The 20,838-nt window shown below is 35.4% G+C and overlaps 2 protein-coding genes across 9 annotated transcripts; both read right to left on the reverse strand.

Annotated features, from left to right (window-relative positions):
• Positions 1-49: 49 nt before the first annotated feature.
• LOC18994082 (tRNA ligase 1) lies at positions 50-13,200 on the reverse strand. 8 transcript variants are annotated; one of them, XM_024152374.1, is made up of 29 exons: positions 12,983-13,200; positions 12,601-12,656; positions 9,532-9,613; positions 7,703-8,098; positions 7,555-7,605; positions 7,373-7,455; positions 6,828-6,927; positions 6,679-6,757; positions 6,429-6,552; positions 6,035-6,141; positions 5,786-5,914; positions 5,608-5,672; positions 5,335-5,499; positions 5,004-5,164; positions 4,887-4,918; positions 4,406-4,581; positions 4,208-4,287; positions 3,921-3,986; positions 3,516-3,805; positions 3,151-3,258; positions 2,964-3,061; positions 2,456-2,516; positions 2,026-2,102; positions 1,839-1,910; positions 1,677-1,753; positions 1,515-1,595; positions 1,044-1,146; positions 799-957; positions 50-590 (listed from the first exon to the last, which is right to left on the reverse strand). In XM_024152374.1, the coding sequence occupies exons 4-29, from the start codon at positions 8,051-8,053 to the stop codon at positions 192-194; spliced, it is 3,294 nt and encodes a 1,097-aa protein (XP_024008142.1). In that variant the 5' UTR covers positions 8,054-8,098; positions 9,532-9,613; positions 12,601-12,656; positions 12,983-13,200; the 3' UTR covers positions 50-191. The 8 variants fall into 8 exon arrangements, with proteins under 8 accessions (XP_024008142.1, XP_024008139.1, XP_024008137.1 ...); XM_024152371.1 differs by having other exon boundaries at positions 9,532-9,647; XM_024152369.1 differs by lacking the exons at positions 12,601-12,656; positions 12,983-13,200 and adding exons at positions 10,366-10,497; positions 10,626-11,425 and having other exon boundaries at positions 9,532-9,647.
• Positions 13,201-13,613: 413 nt separating this feature from the next.
• Positions 13,614-14,735, reverse strand: LOC18994083 (LOB domain-containing protein 1). Its single transcript, XM_006417691.2, has 2 exons — positions 14,395-14,735; positions 13,614-14,104 (listed from the first exon to the last, which is right to left on the reverse strand). Exons 1-2 carry the CDS (start codon positions 14,635-14,637, stop codon positions 13,724-13,726), a joined length of 624 nt encoding a protein of 207 aa, XP_006417754.1. The 5' UTR covers positions 14,638-14,735; the 3' UTR covers positions 13,614-13,723.
• Between the last annotated feature and the right edge of the window lie 6,103 nt (positions 14,736-20,838).

The following is a 20,838-nucleotide window of genomic DNA, read 5'->3' on the forward strand; positions in this document are numbered from 1 at the left end:
GATTCATTAACTACCAGCGAAATTTTGAAGAGGCACTTACACCATTTACTCCACACCAAATAAAACAATAAACAAATAACATACATGAACCTCAAAATCTCATGACAATGGAAACAATTTATTAAAATACCATGAAATGTCCCATTTCACGAGCAACCTGAAGAGAGAGCAACTTCATACGTATCAAGTACTCAGAAAAACTCCAGAGGACCTGAGATTGAGACCGGAGGATCTATCACCACGCGGCTCGCCTTTCCGTCTGCGTAAAGCTGAGGCAAAGTGTTGGCCTCTTTGGCTGTAACGCCTTCCGCAGTCCACAACGTAACATGTGGCCATTCGTTCTTGGAGACTATGGTCTCTCCGTCCACAGATCCTACATGGGCTGTTAAGGCAGCCATCTTTTCGTTGAATATGAGCTCTGTGACTTCTACCGGTACCTCTCTGTTCAAGTGCTGACCGTAGTTGGCTACAGCTGCTACGCCGTGGCTTCTCTTGTGGGCAAGCGTCACGTGAGCCCGTTCAAGTTTTTCCTCTATGCTCTTCTTCTTTCCCTCTAGAAAAGATCTCACAGTTGGGTTTGCTGCCGCCAACTGATAAGGAGAATACATCTATTAAGAACAAAGGCCATACGTAACCTCGAGTTCTAATACGCGAGATAGAAGGAAAGATGATGTGGGATCTCATTTGAACTTTTTAACTTTTAGTTTTCAATCGTTGGAGAGTCCTTGACTAGATTATCTTCGGTATGAAAGAACAGGAAGCCTTCTTTTAAGGTAGTTTAATAATCTTGTTGTTTACCTTTTCAACAAGACTGTGGACTTGAGTTACAGGCAAGTTGATGGCAGCGAAAACAATAGACCCATATTTTGTTTTCTCTGAACTTGGTGGTTTGTATTCACCCTTAGCGATTCTCTTTAGCTCTTCTCGCACTTGCAGAACCGCAGACTCAAACGGAACCTGAAAGTTGCAAATCAAAGCAGTTACAATACCAAGCATAGGATTCTAGCTTTTCCTTGAGCCATCAATGACACGGGCTATATTACCTGAACAGAATTGAGATACTCAGAATTTGCAACTAAAGTATCTCTCAGCTGTTTCTCCCATTTGGTCCATTCCGCTGCATATGTTCCTTTTGTCGACTCAAGTCTACAGCAATTGAAGGAAAAAAACAGAGGTCAGAACAACGAAACCGAAGCTAGAGATGAAGAGATGAAGTAAAAAAGAACAGTCACAACAAGAAATAAAAACGTCTGTGAGCACTCGCATTCGTAGGGTATCTCCTGAAACATGATTCAAGTACATCTAATCACAGGGTAAACAAACATGAGTGTTTTTGATGTCTCTCCCTCGTTAGTTTTTGCTAAATTATTACTATTGTATTGCATTTGCTATTGTCTATACAGACAGTATTGTTCAAATATAATACGAACAAAATTTACTGGTTTTTTTAGAAGACTTCGCTTTAATATAATTCAACTTATCAAGTCATGTAAATGATAGTATTGGCTACCCACCTCCCATGTCTTCTACTGTGGAGCTGGAACAAGTCTATGCCTTCCTCAAGAATCGATTTAACAGGATCAGGTAAAGGACTCCTGTATATGCACAAAGGGAAGTCAATTAAGTGGTTTAGCAACCAAATGAATATGAAGTCGTAATTTATTGTTAAAATATACCTGTCTGATCTCAACAGTGGCATCTTGACGAGGGAGCCAAAGCGCTCAATCAATTCACTCTCAAATTCTTTGCGGTTCTGAAAGTTTAGAAGCAGTTCAAATAAATGTGAGATCCAATAATGGTTTACTTAAAGAACCATGATTGGGCGTATGTGATAATACCTTTCCCTCATAAAGGTGGTAAAACATCAATAGCACATAGCCTGCATTCGAAGATGCCTTGTCAAGATTCCCCTGACAATATTCATTGCATATGAAAGAAACAATGACTTATTAAGATATTCATGGTGGTAATGAAAGTTGGATAGTACAGCTGAAGACAAACTTTGTTAAAGAGGCAATTGCTTACCGGATGGTTTACTCGTTGCAGTACACGGAACATGAAAACAGCTAATGCATCAAGTGAATATGGATTTGAATCGGTTCCTGCGCATTCACAAGGGCCCAAAAGTTAATGAAAAACAATAATCACCGAGAGTACGGAAGATGATCCAAGGTAGTAAACAGAACAGAACATTACTCATTGTTAAGCCAAGTATAAATTCCAGCTATAATCATGGGCAAGAAAATTGACTATAAAGATCAGATATTGAATCATATGGGAACAAATTCAGCAAAAGATAACTGATCCTTCTCCTTTCATACTCAAACATTTGCAGGGTCATCTAATCAATTAAAAGGTCAATTTATATGGAATAAACTAGGTATGGGCATTTTAGCAAGCACACAAACAAATTTTTAACAGAAACCCATCAAAAAATGGATACATAGTTACATACCTTCAGAATCAGGAACGACTGGAACTGCAGAAGTCCTAGTTCTCCGACACATGTCTTCAATCTAATTGGAAAACACAATAATTATATTGAAATAATTTGTAAATTTAAAGACTTTAAAAATATATTCACATGACTTTGTTAACACACCAAGTGGAAAGATATCAGGTCAGCGACTTAATATTGATATGGGAACTCTCGAAAGATAACTAGGGTTCACAATACAAACTATGCATGTATATAAGTATACATATTGAAGACAGGTTAACTCAAAAGATTTGTATCAGTAAACCAAGTAACAGTGTCATGGAATCAAATATTAATCTTGATAGCCATTAGTCAACAAAGCAACTTAATACGATTGCATGATTCTTATAAGAAAGGACCCATGGGTATAGCTAACCCCGAACTGCAAGCTTATGAGAAGAAGGTGCAGGGACTCTTATAAGCCTGATTCTCATTCCCCAGTCAATATGAGACTGGAACAGATTCTCAGCGTAGGATAACTCACCTGTCTCCAGACGTCTTCATTCGGGGCATTTTTGTCAGCCAACATTATAGATTGTGGCTTTATACGACGTTCATCAGCAACCTTTGGCCAATATTTACCTGTCCAGTATGCAGAATGATTCATGAGGTGGCATAGCAAATTGAAAGACCAGAAAAATTTCGAAAAAAATCCTACATTTTAAAAGTACCTTTGACAAGGTCACCCATCAGAGTATGCACTGGCCGATCATCTCCAAAGCCTCCAGGGGCGTTCAATAACTCCTTACAAAGTGCAGATTTAGCACATCCAGGAATTCCTGAGAACACATTAGCAGAAATAAGAGAGAGAGAGATTAAAAAGGTAATCTTAAAGCAAACGAATATACTGCTCTCACTTCTGCTCAGAATGTCCAATTTATAATTATCTGTATTACTAAAACAAGGTAAAACAATCAACATAGTTCTACCAAAATCTGAAAACGACTCCCATCAATAAGTTCAAGATAAAACATGGAATAAAACATACAACCAGAATAGATGAGATTTATATAGACAATTTTTTAAAAAGGAATACCTGGGAAGAACACAATTAACCCCTCAGCCTTCTGGACACCTTCCTTCACAGCTGGCCCAGGAGTAGCTGGTGACACTCCCTCTTTCTTCACAAGATCGCCTTCTTCATCTAGATCATCGTCAACAATGGCCAAGAAGTCCTCAGCTCTCACTAGATTCCCAGCAGACCCAATCAAAACCTGATTTTTTGGGCTCCGTTTCGCGTACTGCTCCAGGAATGGCTCAGCTTCACTTAGATATATTGATGAAGATAGCTGCTTATTCCCACACTTTCTTCTTATATAAGCAGCCCTGCAACATTAAGAAGAGACAAAGCGATGCTAAAGCTGTCCAGACAAAGAGAAAATAAGTTCCAACAAAAATATAGAAGCTTAGTCTAGATGTGTAGAGTAAGTGATTCTGGTACCATTCATCAAGCATCTTGCAAAGTTCTTTCTGCTTTCCATTTGAAGTCCCCCATATTTTCATTTGCCTGGATTCAGAAACAACAATAATATTTTGGAAAAAAATCAAAACACAGCTTGATAATATCAATAAGATTATAACATGCAAGTTAACCAAAATCTGAGATACCCAGAAGATCACTATTACATTTGACACGTCACTCTCTCTCTCTCTCTCTCTCTCTCTCTCTCTCTCTATATATATATATATATATATATATATATATATATATGGGAGTAAGCAGCTCACCTAAGGTAGAAGGCTTTATAAGATGCTGGCCCCTCTTTGAATAGAATTGATAGGCCATTGCGGATCAGAAAGGTTCTCAACTGTCAAAGAATTGAAGACATATCCAGCATCATGATAACAATGCAGCCAAATAGGTAGCAAAGTGCAACAGATCAAAAATCCCTTTAGCCAGAAGACCTTCTTGATAAAAAAAGATACCTTGTATGTGAGAAACTTCAATTTGATCATTAAGTTAGCATCATCATCAGCCAAACCATCTTTTCTTAGTTGACCACAATTTTCACTGTCATCTTTTCCCTCACTGTCAATGCTTTTCACAGCCATCGGTTCACTCCCTTTGTTTGCCTTGAATAAATTAATATCAACAAAGAAACCTGAAAAAAAAAAATGCAAAAAGAATCACCAACTGATATAGTTAAACGAAAGACCAGATGGTAGAGGTCTATCGATATGTCTAATTATTCTTTGCTTATCGAGACCAGATGTGTGCTACCACAACAACCAAAGCTGACACGTCCAGGAAATTTTGATTTCTTAACAAGTTCTTTTTCACATAGACTATGAACTACAGAAAGCAGAGACAAAATTATTAAGTTTCGCAAATGAATTGGTGCCTAGTTATTTACGTATTGTCTTTAAGAACAAAACCAAAGAACAAGCAACCAAAAAAAATAGTTACCTCTATATAAAGGCCACAAACTAGGCATGTACCTGAAACACGGTAATTGTATGGTTGAGTAAACAAAAATCAATCATTTCTTAGTTTGATCAAACTAGAGAAGTTTTAAAAGATAACCTCATCTCTTTCTGGTACCGCCTAAATCCTGAATCACTGTGCACATGAACAACCAATTTATAAAATAGGTTGTCAGGTGATAGGTCATTAGCTCTATGAAAATTATGGTAACACTTGAATGCGGCTGGAAGACGTTTTTCCTTCATCAAGCGTACCATTTCCTATTGAATGCAAATATTCAGTTGCTCATCAAAAGTACATAAAGAATGGAAACTGGTAAATGAAAACCACACAAAAGTACATTGCAAGTGAAAGAATATTATAACCAATAATCTCGGAGAGTTGGACGCCACATATGCAAAAATCAACAAAGACGCAGAGCTTAAGTTACCTGTAATTTACTCGTCGAATAATCTGCAGGCTGAGATTGCAGGAATTTTGTTACAACAGATTTGTCAGCATTTTTCGAATGAGAATCTACAAATTCATCTCCAAACCAATCCAAGTCACTGGGGCAAAAGCTTGGGCCAGCACTCTTTAAAAGTGCTCTCATTTGCTACAGCAACAATTAAAAAAAAAAAGAAGATAAACTAGAATGAGAAAATTTTACTAAGAGGTGACAGCATAAAATTCAACGTGATGAAGCTCTTGATACTTCTCGAACCTGTTTCTCGTTAGACCTATGGGCAGCACATATCTCTCTTAGACTGAGTCCCAAATCAAGATTAGCTGATTGGGAAAAAAAAACCAAGAAAAAGGAAATTTTTTAAAAATCTACCCAGACTTGATAGAGTAGAATACTATGAAACTAACGTAAAACCAAAAATGATAAGATTTTGCACCTCCATCACAGGGTGGTGGAGGATGATCTCTCAAGACATTTTCCATATCTTTGGCGCTCCCACTGCTCACGATACGCGCCACAAGACCCTCTAATATCTCACCCTGCACCTTCACATGGTCCTTAGAACCTGGTTATTTTCATCCAAAAATTTGTTCAGTCAAATGTATTTCATCTCGTTGAATTCTTTGAAAAACTTACATGAAGTTTCAAAAAAATAAAACCATGGTACGAAAAGGAAAATCATTACCTGGGACCGATATATCAGCTACTTCATCAAGAGCCCTACAGACTGAGGTTGCTATCCCTTCTTCGCAGAGTGCATCAAATGCGGCGAAAAAAGAGGTCACTGATTTCCTTTTACCAAATTACAAGCAACAACCACAGTTAAAATATTTATTTTCTTCACGACAAGCTGTCTAATAAAAATTCTTTGGACAGTGTGCGCTTCCAAAGATATCAGCATATGTCTGCTCCTAGTAGGACCACAAAATCTAACGTATGAGATTTAGGAAATTAAACTAGTAACTGCATCAAACAGGTTTTATCAGCACATTCTTACTGAGCTGACAGGAACAAGGGCCCAAGGTAAAATGACAGTAGAGGGCAACATTACAAAAATGATTAGAAGGACGTTAAGTTACCTTGTGGAAAACAGCCAAACATGATTTGTTGGTAGACGCCATTTCCGGCAAAATGCAATTATTTCTGAAGTTGAATAGAACTTGGGCTTACCATTACCTAACTCGGTAACAGCCGTCACTACCACTGCAAGATGGAAATCAAAATTTCTTAACTAGACAGCTTTAGCAGGTTTATCTGACTTTCATAAATAAGGCGTATATAGTTTGAAAGGCATTGACTCTAGTTCATCTAAAAACGAAAATACTTAACCATAATCATCCAGTGGGCGTTGACCATGATCTCCGAGAACAGCTGTAACCAGTTCCATAGATATGCACATGCGACTTTTCTGCGAGAAAATGACATATTATGAGCTATCCTATTGTGGCATTGATTCAGCCTCGAGCATTTAGAAATACCTCAAGAAAATCATTGAATTCTGCCTGTTTCTTTAAAGCATTAGTTCCCCAAGCTTCCCTGAACATCCGTGAAAGAACAAAAACACCAACCGCAGTATAACTGCAAATGAAACATTGGGGTTAGCATATGAGAGAAACTTTTAGTCGCCACATCAAATGGCGAGCACTAGAAAGATCCACATAACAGCATCAAACATGAAAAAAAAAAAAAAACTGTTTTCATATCTTTATCGACTACAGCTTCTATATGGTGTGGAATATTTATGCTAAAAACGACACCAATACCATCAGCAAACAATAATTATTCAGAAGGAAAACATAAGAAATTTTGCTGGACAGACTAATTCATAAAACTAAGATGGAGGAAGTAATCTGTGCTCTAAGTGAAATGAATGAAAAGCATAAACAAATCCAAAGCTTAAATATGAGTTCAATCGTTGAGGTTTTCCCTTTTTCTAAGATTATTTGTTAAAACTCATCATGAATCAAGAAAGGAATATATATAACATTAAGGAAAAACTGAAGCTAGGAAAAAACGAGCTTACATATTACCAAAACTGTTCTTTGCATATGCTCCTCCCGTGTGACCGGCGTACATAAAGAGAGAGCCTGAATGCTTAAGAGATACCTGTAAAAGGTGCATTACAAAAGGTCCGTGGACAGTTAGAACTTCAGATTGTCAAATAGAGGTATTCACATATAGAGTGTATATATATGTTCTTAATACCTCCAACGTTGCCAACCCTTTAGATACCATCTCAATCATTCGTGTTCTTATCTGCCAAAAGGAAGGTAAATGCAACATGAAACGAAGCAAACTAACATTTAGTTCTAGAAAAGACCAGCAGTGATAGAGAGGGAACTTGTAAGTTTACCTCTTGGTCAGTCTTTTCATTCTCAAACTTTGGATAGAAAGTGGCTCTGATCTGGGCATGACAATAAGTCGACTTGTCCACAGTGAAATTTTCCAAGAAATTACCTCCGAACAATTTGCTCTGATTGAGACCAACTTTTTGAGGTGTTGCATCTCCAGATGAGACTGAAGCCGAAGATGATCCACTAATGGTTCCATATGACTTAGGCTTCCATACTAGATTTTGCACACTGTGGTTGTGGACTGGAACATTGGTGTTGCTTTCCTCAAGACTCAGCCCAGGAAATTGGCCGTTTACTGCCTCTACAACAATGGAGGCAGAACGATCACTGGATTCAGATGGAGCATCCATGTCCGCCTTTACTTGCCACTTTTGCTCAGCGTGAGCTCTCTTTTTCTGCCAACACCAAACAAAATGAATCAAGTTCAGTATACATAATAAACCTAAAAGCAATAAAGAACTCAACAAAATCAAGACTTTTTGAACAAAATGAGTCAACTCTCGTAAATAGAGAATCAAAAATCCATAGTCATAGTAGTGCAACACAAACTAACGTTCTTTCGCGGCACATTATCAACGAAACAATCAAACACCCAGAAAGTTCAGATTTTCGAGAGGGGGTTATAGATTAGAAACAGAGGATATAAAAAATCCGATAAATTCGTCAATTGCTAAACCCCCATATAACCCAGATTTTTTTTTTTCAAACATAAAGCCAGAATTTGTTTAGCAAATTAATGGCAAAATCAGAAAACTAGATAAAGAAGAAAAAAAAAAGTAGCCAACCTGCTTCTTAGGCATATCCGGCGGATAAAATATAATCGAGGAGTTAAAACAGAGAGAGCGAGCTAAGGTAACGTAAGGAGAAGATGATCGGAAAAGAGAGGAGGTTCGAGAAGAAGCAGGAAGATGGATTCTGAGAGAAATTGCAAAGAGTGTTCTGTGTGGAACTGAAGACATCCACACGTGGTTTCTTCTGGTGCAACCCACGTATATCGTCGGGGAGTCAAAGAGAGATGGAGAGGCAACCAAGTTAAAGCTCGACGTGCTTGCTGAGTCATCAACAAGCAATCTGTGAGGTTTTAGCTAATCCGGCGTGACGAGACGACGGAGTTTGTAGAAAGTGTTATGGTGCGGGAAAGAGCACTGTAACAAAGATGATCCCGCTAATGAATGGGCCTGAGATGGCCCAGTTTCGTTACTAATGGATCAGAAGAAGAACGTCGGAAGAGGAAGAGGAAAATAAAAAAAGAGAGCACGAGATACTTTGGGTTAGAGCATCATTATCGCTAATACCTATATGAGTTTTTTAGTCAATTTTTTATTATTAATTTTGAGTTAAAAATTCTTGTTAAGAAACTATTAATTTTAAAGGTCCAATGCTAGAATCCATTAAAAGTTCTTAAAAAAAACCATCAAAGTAAAATTACCATTGGTATTGATTTTCAATGCATTCTAACGTAACAAGATAAATAAAATTACCAAGAAGTATGTCCCCAACATAATCCTTATACCAAATCTCCAAACCATCGCATCCATACAAATGGTTGGTATTTACAATTTCTACAAGATCTGATCATGATTGAAAACATCTTGAAGAAAATGAATGTGACCAATATGAAACTGGATTGTGATGTAACAAAGAATAATTTCATCTAAGCTTCTATTAAAATGCCAACTACAATCATTATACACAGAAGAAGTAATGAATCTATACAAGCAACAAATGTATTGGCTTTAGCTTACTAAACAAACACCTTTCCGTAAACACAACAAGAGTTTGATGATCATCAAACTCCAAAGATGTTCGATTTGCATAGAGAATTTACCTTGGCATAGTAATCTTTCCAAACTCTTCTTGCAATCTGATGGCCTCCCAAATCAAATGCCTTGAACTTGATTTTGCCAATGCTAAGTTCCTCCCAAAACATCAGATTCATTTAGCCTTCACAAGAAATGTAATACGCAAAACAAGAAATGTAAACTAATATAAATCCCAACAAAACAAGAAATGTAATACGCAAAATTCTGCCAGACCCTCACGTTAAATAAGTAGAGATTATAATATGAGTAAGTTGAGATGAGTAAGTGAAGACTGATCTACTCCGTTGTTTTGACAGAAACTTCCATGGAGCTCTGACTAAAAGTCTAAAACTAGACACATCTACGTACGACAACTGTGGATCCCTTGAAATTCGAATCTAGTTTCTGCGTATCCGATAATGCAATAGTAGTACTTGCACGTTTCAGCCTATCTAACTCTAGAACCAAAGAAATAATCGAAAGTGTCTCACTTTCCAGTCCCATTGAGATCTTGTTAATAAAAACATTATGTTGCTCAAATTGTCTAACTTTCATAACAGTGCCTGACAAAACGGATTTGCAACGAGCTAGCCTTTAGGGCGATTCTCTCAGTTGACAAACTTTCAAAAGACTAAACCTTGAACTAGAAAACAAGTACAACCAAATCACAAGAACGACATAATGTAGCCTGATTTTCAATTGTCTGGTGTAATAACACTCTAACTCCACCAAGAAACTCTTGTAATATGCCAAAATCGTTTTTTTTTTTACTTTCTCCACAGCAAAATTCGATTTACAAACAAGCAAACCTATAAAACCAAATGTACATTGATGCTTCTACTCTGTTTGCCATTGACTACCTGTACATTGAACTTCCATTTCAGCCAAAGCAATGCTGTTAATTGACATACAAGCTTTCAGATTTGGTTACTGAAATCCCGAGTATGATCCAGTTTTTTTCTAGCTTGCTCGGTAAGTCCACCATGTTGAAACTATGGAGAAAATCAAATTTCAATGCCAAGCAAAATCATACACCACAAAACTTGCCAATCAAGCATATGCCAAAAGTGAATCCCAATTCACAAAACTTGCCTATGCAACTAGATACAGAACGCCGAACCTGCAAGGAGAGAACCCATCAGAGACGATGAGGTATCATCGCCATCAGAGGGCCGCGGCGAATTTGTAAGAGGAGGAGGAGGAGGAGAATGATTCGTCGTTGTTGGAATTTCGGAGGAGAATCTAGAGAGTGAGAGACCACCACCGGATGATTTGTGATTAGGATTCTTCTTCGGAGGTTTGAAGAAGAAATCTCCTTCGCCGTTAACCGAGACAGGAAGAGTCACAGCAATCGAACGCGGAGGGTGGAGGAGAGGGAAAGAGGCGGTGGAATCAGTAGAGGAGGAAGATTCCGTGGAGTCACGAGCGGTGGAGGTTACTACCAGCTGAGGTTACTAGAGGCGTCGGAGATAACGAACTAGTTATCGGCGGTGATGATTTGTTCGGAGCAAAGATCGAAATCTGAGATTAACTGGTGGAGAATTGGAGAAGAAGAGGTCGAGGTTTTGAGAAGCAAAAATGGTCGAGAAACCACAAAATTTTCTCGGCTAAAATTTTTTTTCGGGTAAAACTTTTCTTGACCAATTAGAAGGCCACAGGTGTTTAATAAGAATCGTTTCTTCAAGACCCCAAATAAGAAACGATCTTTCTCAAATTTAAACTTATTTTATTATTTTAATGTTTTTTGAGGGTAAGAAACCCCTTCTATATCCCGCGATAATGATGGTCTTAGATTTAAGGTTTGAATTTTCATCGGTTTTGGTTGGTCTTGGGTTAATTTTATAGATTTGTTTTGGTTTAGGTTAAACTTTTGTGACTCGAAAATTGAATCAGTTTAGTTTGGTTTCATCGGTTGATAAGTGCCACGTCAGATCTTATACGCGGGAACTAACGCCGTTTTGACCAGTCCAGTGAACACTTTAACAACACTTCACACTTGCGATCTTTATTCACACAGTTTTCACTTTTAAAGCATTATTAAGAGCATGTACATCAATAAATTTGTGTGTGAAATTTTTAGCTTTATTATATTATTTTTTTTAGTTATGAATAGTTACGAATCTCTCCATGTTTTGAGTTTCCATTAGTGAAGCCAGGGCCAAATCTGGGGACAGCCTGATGAAACATCCGCCTACAGCCCCAAAAAATTTTCTTTGGTTATTTACGAATTTTTCAGCCTCCAAATCACAAAAAAAAAAATTTGTTCTTAAATTGTTTCTAACCCCCAAATTCTCAGATCCGGTCCTGAGTGAAGTTCAGATTCTTAAAAATAAAATATTATTTTTTTAAACTTACATTTATTATAAAACATGATTTTTAATATATTACATGAAAATTAAAATATACTATATTTATAAAACCAGATTTTAATTTATTTTGTTCATAATTTTAAACATACTAATACTTATAAAACCAGATTTTTAAACATACTATACTTATATGTAGGCAATGTGAATGTGCACATGAATAATGAGTATATATTTCCATAAGCTAAAACCTTATATGAGATTAATCTAGAGAGCACATAACAGATACTTGCATTGGATAATGCTAACTTCGGGATATAGACATACATATAGTGAATTGCACAGATACTTAAAATTGGTTTATTTGGTAAATGGTAATATGTGAAAATATGAAAAGTTCGGGTTTTTAAGTTATTCATCGCAACAATCACTGGCAAAATGTAAGGCTCACGTAGTAAAGCTCGGAGACAATCCCTTTGAGCACTATGAATGCAGCTCTAGCCCCAAACACGCCTTTCCTTAAGTAAACACATTTCTGCTATGAAGAAGAAGACCCTACAAATAATCATCCTAATCCATTGAAGTATACGACATTTACAGCAGCAAATGTCACAACAAGATATGTTTTTGAAGTTAAGACAGAATTTTCTGCAATTAGAGTAGATGGAAAGTGTGCTGTTCAAAAAAAAAAAGAGTAGATGGAAAATGAAGTTTCCCCATTAAAATCCACTAGAAAAATCAAGCTTACTGAGATAAACAATTTAATCTAAGAAGAGAAGAGCATTTTACCAGGTGGTGATGAAGAGAAAAATGGCACATCGGCTCGCCAAGACTGAATATGAAATCTGTTACAAGAATCAAAGTGAGCTTGAGATTTCTACTCAACACATAGAAAGTTAAAGAGCAAGTATCAAATCATCACTTGGAAACAAACAGCCGATAAGGAACAATACTCAGAAACAGTAATCAAATCCGGATTTTCACTATAATTATTAATCGTATCATTCTATTTCACTACTTGAAGCAGAAATTGGGTTTAAAAGCAGTAAAGGATCCATCTTTTCGAAACCCATACCGATTTACCAAAGATCCTAAAAAGACGACGAAGCAATTGCTTAGAAACGCGAAGGGCTCGATTAAATTCAGTCACAAAATCGTAAATATTACTAACCAGGAATGAAGAAAGTAGAAATTGGTTGATCTTCTCTTGGACGAATCACAACTCTTCTCTCCAAAATTTCTTCTCTTTAGGAATTGCGAATCCAATCGCAAAAAACCTAAGTACAATGGTCGACAAAATTTCATCGGCCAAAAAAAATTGGTCGCGAAAAAGAATGGTGGAATACCAGATTAAAATTTTCCAAAATCCAATAAACAACCCCAAATAATTCAACCAATCCCTAGTGCCACGTCCTGTAAGAGACATACGGGTTCAATAGAAAAAGCCTTTTTTCTTCTTTTTAAAAAATTCGTTCGGCCTATGTTTTTGGGCCCAAAATGGGTTTAGATATCCTGATGGACATGATCTAAAACACTTCAAAATGGGTTGATTTTATAGGTTTGTTTTGGTTTAGGTTAAACTTTTGTGACTCGGAAATTGAGTCGGTTTAGTTTGGTTTCATCGGTTGATAAGTGCCACGCCGTTTTGACCAGTCAAGTGAACACTTTAACAACACTTCACACTGGGAGATATTTATTTACACAGTTTTCACTTTTGAAGCATTGAAACAATAAACATTTCCGATACCAACCATATATAATAACGCATTCGCTAACATGTTAAAATATAACTTGGAATCAGCCAAAAATGTCACCATATATTACATTCTAGTGTCTTTAACATATGTGTATACTACGTAACCCTGAATTACTAAAGGGCCTTGAAGTGAAGTAATCAAAATTATAGTTATGATCATATCCAAAACGGATCACACCACAACATTGATAGGTTGGTGTTTGAGTTGTCTTTGAGGAATCCAAAATCATTGCTCTCTTCATCGGGGCTGCCTATGAACTCATCACAATTTTCAAAGGAACTCCCAAACGACATATAATGTTGTTCTTGTTTTGGTTGGTCCATGTAATTATGAATCAGTTCTAGTAAATTTGATCTTTGAGACTGCATATTCACTATCTCAACTTGAGCTTTTGCAAGCTGTGCTTGGAGTTCACTAACTTGTCTTTGTAGATGGTATATGGCACCTGCACATCCATAAACCGGATCTCTAATTCTAGCTCCGGCTTCATACACCATACTGTTCACCGCATCAGTTCTTTGTGATTCTGGAAGTTCCTGAAAATCAAAATGTCATAAACAAATTATATAGCAGCAAAGCAAAGTGATCAAGCACGATTTAACCTTTTGAAAATATAATTTGAATTGAAAATGATAAGCTATAAGACTTTTTTTTGTTTTTGACCAAGATTATTCTACACGTCTTTGTCAAAGGTGGATAAAAAAAGGAAAATGTTTGAGAAGGACAAACGAGTTATTTATGCAATTATATCGCTGGTCTTCAAATAAAACTTTTTAGCATTAAAGGAGCTTATAACTGTTACACCAACAAGAAGTTAATGATGTACCTGCAAGAACTTAATGATGTTGCTGGCACCAAAGACGCGGTGGGCGATGGTGAACTTGGCCGGCTCCGTTGGAGGGAAGTACGGTGCCAAAACGCATTTCTCTCCGCAACGTCGACGCAGGATTTTGCAAGCTGCGCATGGGCTAAGCACAACCCGCGGTGAAAGCGGTGGGGGATGAGAAGAGTTTGATGATGCAGAGATGATAGCAGCAGAAGCGTCACCTTTATTCTCCATATCAAGCATTATCAACTTAGAATGTTGTTTTTTTTTTAATTTTGCGTTTTGGGGGGTTAATTGATCAAATTATGAATTTGGTGGAGGAAAATGGTGGAGGAAAATTAGAAAATATATGTATCTTAAGTGTGCATATTGGTAGGGAAAACAGAGAAGTGTATATATATATAGGGAGAGAGACAAATGATGTAGGGAAAGAGGTGACCACCTGACATCATAAGCACGAATTGTAACGTCATTCTTTTGTTGAAACATATTTTCCACTTTGGGGTACGGTGGCTCCTAAATTCCTCCACGCTTTCATGTTTCAACGGTTGCTTGACTTTGGCACAATTAATTTCTCTGCTCATCTTGATATTTCTCCATGCTTATATTCCACTTAGTCTCTTAAAAGTCTATACAGCTCACATTGGTTTATCTACGTCCAGATTCTAGGATGTTCTTTCTGATGATGAAGATTTAACAGACTCCAAAATCACTGCAAAAAACTCTAATTCTTTTATTTTTCGCTTTCTTAATGTAGGTTTAAAGTAGATAATTTACGTACGTCTGTAAAATCGTTTTTAATTAACATAGTCAACACAATGTTTAAAAAAAAAAAATTGTCAACACAAAAGTTTATTTAACGTATCAGAAATCAGATTACTATGAATCAAAACTTTGAAGTTCTATGGATGTTAGCTATTATTCTTACAACAGTGTATGGAGTAGTACGTATTTAACTAAATGTAACATTGTAGAGTAGTTGATGCATATAATCTATGTTCTCATAGTAAAATTTACTTATGTATCTTATCTAAACTATACATATACTTTTATTCGCCGGTGACTTTGCAAGTCGTACTCAAGTATTGATAGCTAGAGAAATAACACAAACGGCCAAGTGTTTATATTTAGGTTGCCTAATTTTTGCTGAATCGTATTTTGTTTTTATTAACCAGTATTCTTGGAACTCCTTTGTATTTTAGTCCTGAATATTGTCTTAACGACTTTCTATTTGAGCGACTTATCTTTCGAAGTGGCGGTATATATCAAAAATCCAAAAACACTAGACTATTACAGATTTTTATTCCCAAAAAAGATATATCATTTTAGTATTATATAATTGAAATCTGTGTCTTTAGAAAATATGTACTGGATCAATTCCCAGGGGTCCCCAAACATCAATTATTCAGCAGTATCATGTTCATCAACAACATTAATAAGAAAAATTATAGATTACATAAATAGAAGAATGACACGTATAGTCAGTGGGATCGCTAGTTATTGGGTGTGCTCTTGCTTCCACCTTCAACAGCTTTGCTATCTCTACACTACGTACTCTCAACTAAATCCTCGACTTTTTTTTTGAAAATGATTAAAAGATCTTTTTTCTTTTCTACCAAAATGATTAAAAGATCTTCTTCTTTGTTTTCTTTACAAAAAAAAATTGTAATGGTATGTTTGAAAAATCAGGCGCACGATTTTCTTTCACAGACGTAAAGAAAAAATCCACACACGTTCAGGTATTTAAGATTGGAGTCGCTCGACATTAATAAAACATCGACTTAACGATAAGTTTCGAAGTGGATTTTTTTTTCTTTACGTCTTCGTTTCAGTGGAACCATAATCAATTTCTTTTCGTTGTTTTTATAACACAAAACTGAAGTATCACTTTAAAATAATAAATATCTTTGGTGATTGGTCAAAGATTGTCTTTTGCATCGTGTACATTAGGATATTGTTTATTTTTATTGGACTCAATAAATGCTGCAAGTACTGTAAGTGTAACTCTTCAGTATGAGTATCATCATTATCCTCAGATCAAATCAACAATACCTTTTTCCCCAATCATTTTCTTCTGCATTTTTCTTTTGGGGACAACTCTTGCGCCAGTTAAATTATATAAAATCGTCAGACTATAATTTTTTTTAACATTACGATTCCACTAGGTTAGACTATAATCGTTACGTACGTGTGTTTGAAAAATATGTCATGTGTTACCACCATTCATCTAAACAGTAAAAATAAACAACAAAGGTATTCATTATTTTTTTAAAAATAAATTGTTTTGCCTTTCGTGTCACATTTGCATGAACATATAGTATAATGCTGGCGGTTGATATGCAGCACACTTTGTTTTACACTAGTCAGGTTTCCTGTATGGTTTGTTCTGTCTTTGTCTGATTGTTTTTGTTCTGCACTTCAATTCTCCTTCCAAAACATCCACACTCGATAGGTTAGCATGTGTGTAATTGTTAATTAACATACCACCAATATATACACACACACTTTTGTACAGTATAGCTATGGGTGGGGTGGGGGACTAGAAATATTTGGTCTCACATGAATCAGTTTGAACGATTATAGAATTTGTAAATGATTCCCTCCAGAAAAGGGAAATACAAAGATGTTGCCAAGTGTTCGTACGCCAAGGGACTATTGGCAACAATTATCTGCTCAAATTTAATCATGGCATCTAATTCTAGTGATGTAACATAAGTGTTAAGTTTCTTGCGCACCGCATAAATGATACGTATGACTCATTGACTATGATTTCAACGATTCAAATGTCTGAAATTTCTTAAGAAAACTAAACAAAATACTGATAACTTTTAGTAAGAGCCTAACGAGATTTAACCAGAAGGACTAAAAAAAAGATTTAAATGTTAAATCGACTAAAAACGGGATGTTACGACTGATAGCAGACACTCAGAAATTTATTATTAATGACATTATTAATCATTAAAATTATATCCGCACAAAAAAACGCTGTTGTAATAGTAGTATAATGCATTTTTTTTGGTTAAAAGGTATATATAATGTATTAATGTATACAATTGTAGATTATCGAATAGTTGAATGTTAAAAACCAAAATTACTTTCGCTACGATCCTAGGGATCGAGTCCTCTCCGATCTCCATTACACTTCTAGATTGGCTACTGTCACTACAAGAAAACATTATGATTTCTGACGGAATTTCCGACGGTTTTTTTGCCGTCGGTAATTTTCGACAGAATCCCGACCAAAAACTTAAAATAACCGATGGTTCAGATGTCATCAAAAATCGGTTGGAATTTCTGACGAATTTCCAACCGATACTTAAATAATTGGAGATTTGATTATTTTTCCGACGAAAGTAATAAAAATAATCAAAATTTTTATTTTTTTATTATTTCCGTCGGAAATCCGTTAGAAATTTAATCAAATTTCCGACAGATTTTCGACGGATGCTTTAAATTGTCGATTTTGAAAACTCCGTCGGAAAGTCGTCGAAACTTTGATAATATTCCGACGAATTCCGACGGATATAATAAAAATAATTAAACTTTTGACAATTTGGAGTCAGAGATTGGCGAATTTGACGAGAGTTCTGAATATTCTTCCGATGAATTTGTAATACTATTTATATTATTATGAAAAATGTAATTTTATTATATTTCCAAGATTTTAAAATACTAATGTATTCATTCTTTAGTCAAATATAATTTTTGCACCATTTTACCAAAAAGAAAAATAGAACTATATCATTATATATTGAGATTATATGTTTTTATAATTTTTAATAATAAATATGATCACTATTTTAACAATAATAATAATAATTCTCAAACCCTAAACATTAAACAATCATCCGTCGGAATTCCGTCGGAGATATCCAACGGATTTCTGACCGTTAGATAGATATTCTATCGGATTTCCGTCGGAAATGATAAAAACACGTGCTTAAATCGATTTTTACATGTGTTTTTTAAAATGGTCGGAAATCCGTCAGGAATTTCCGACGGATTTCCGACAAAACAAAAATATTTTGACGGATTTTCGACGGAAATGCGACGAATAAGGGTTCAGAAACATCGAAATTGAATTTTGTTTTGACAATTATGGTTGTTATGATGATATTAGCTATTATAATTGAGTTATATGTTATTTTATCTCAAAATTAGATTATTTTCATCATTTAACCAAAAATATATATCAAACCCTAAAACATAACCTTAAGTTCTATATATCTTTAAGAAAGTTATATGTTGCTCATTAGTAGATTTCAAAATTCATCATAACTTTTGTTTTATGTTGATTTGTAAGGGGAATATTGTTATATGAATCTAATCATCTATTGTAAAGATTAATCTCATTAATTTTTGCAATTTTTTATGCCCTAATCATTAATCCGTCAGATATCGGTCGGAAATTTCCAACCGATTTCCGACGGAATATATAAATGTTCCAAATTTGAACAAAAATTTGATGTATTTTATATGTTTGTCATTAGTAGATTTCAAAATTTTAATTTACAAAGTATAATGTATTACTATGATTTTTTTTTTTTTAAAATCATCATATTATCATAGTACATCGGAAATCGGTCGAAATTTACCAACTGATTTCTGACGGGCTTTGTGAATTTCCCAAATTTTCCTAGGTGTATAAAGAATTATAGATCCATATGAACATATTGATGTATTTTATATATATATATATATATGATGTTTATATGTTTGTTATTAGTAGATTTCAAAATCATAATTTACAAAAATTGATGTATAACTATGTTGATTTAAAAAAATTATCTTATTTTCATAGTCCGTCGGAAATCCGTCGGAAATTTCCGACAGATTTCTAACGGACTTTGTAAATTTTTCTAAGTGTATAGAATTTAAGGTTTTTTTAATTGTCCGTCGGAAATCCGTCAGGAGTTGCTGACGGATTTCCGACGGATTCCGAAAATTGCCCGCGAAACCGAACCGCGTAAAATTTCCCAAATTTTTAAATTATTTCTCACCGCATCCCGACGGAAGTCTTAATGATTCCCCACCGATTACCGACCACCCCTCTTTTTATTTACTACACACGATTCTTCTTCTCCCTTTCTATTCTTCTTCTTCCTTCTCCATTTTTCTTCTTGCTCTTCTGCTCGGCACTGCCAGAATTCATCCCAGATCTGGTACTTCTCGCCGCCGATCTGCTACTCAAGCTCTCAGGTATTGATTTGCATCTCCTCACCTTCTTTTCTTCTTTCTTATCTTCTCCTCAGCTTCTCTTTTTGGTTTTTATTTTTGCAGGCTGAAGTCCACCACCACCGCCGCCAGATCTGAAGCCACCGCCGCTGCCGTCGACCCGCCAAGCTTCCATAGCCGTAGATCTGCTTCATCAGCCTGAAAATTGTAAGTTTTTTTCATTGTTTGTTAGTTTGATTGATTGAATATCCAAAACAAAATTAGAGGATTGTTAAGATGAATTTTAGGATGAATTATAGGAATTGTTAGTTTTGTTAGTTTTGTAAATTAGGTTGTTTTATGTTAGAATTTGTTAGAATTTAAGTAGAATTTATTCTGGATTTTGTTAGAATTTTAAGAAAAAATTAGTTTTGTTATTTGTTAGAAATTATGCTAGATTAGAATTATTAAATTTATTTGTTAGGATTGTTATAAGCAAATTGTTAGATTTTTCTATGTTAGATTTAAAATTAGAATTGTAACATATTATCTAGTAAAATTATTAGATTTCTTAGATATATTGTATATATTGGATTTTGTTTAATTATTAGATTTATTTATAAAAATGACTTTCGAATTTAATTTTAATTTAGCATTTTAATTATATATATAAATTTAAAAATTATTAAAAATATTTTTTTTATTAAAACACAGGAGTGGTCGGAAATCGGTTGGAAAATAAATAAAAATATTCCGCCGATCCGTCGGAAATTATCGAATTCTATATCTCTCGATTTTCCGTCGGAAAACTAAATCCATCGGGAATCCGTCGGTAATTGACAAATTTGTAGAGTTGTCGGAAGTTCGTCGGAAATCGTGGAGCCGTCGGAAAAGGGTCGGAAATACCACGTCCCTCGGAGTTTGGTCAGAAAAGTTAAACCCGTCAGAAATCCGTCGGAAAGTTTAGTCCGTCGGAAATCAGTCGGAAATTTCCGACCGATTTTCGACCATTTTGTTTTTTCCGACGAGATGATTCCGACAACCATATTTTGTCGGAAATTCGTCGGAAAAGCCATTTTCAGACGGATTTCCGACGAATATGGTCGTTGGAAAATCGTATGTTTTCTTGTAGTGCTGTAAACATTTTCGTAAAATTCTCATTGAAGAAAGTTATTAAATCAGGTTCTCTGAATGAATACTTTTTCTAAGCTAGTCACAATTTTTTAAATATTGTCAAATCTACAACAATTCGCAATAATTACTTTATTGGCTTTTATGTGTATGAGATAT

The sequence above is a fragment of the Eutrema salsugineum genome, unplaced genomic scaffold, assembly GCF_000478725.1.
Source record: "Eutrema salsugineum unplaced genomic scaffold, Eutsalg1_0 scaffold_5, whole genome shotgun sequence".
NCBI lineage: Eukaryota > Viridiplantae > Streptophyta > Magnoliopsida > Brassicales > Brassicaceae > Eutrema > Eutrema salsugineum.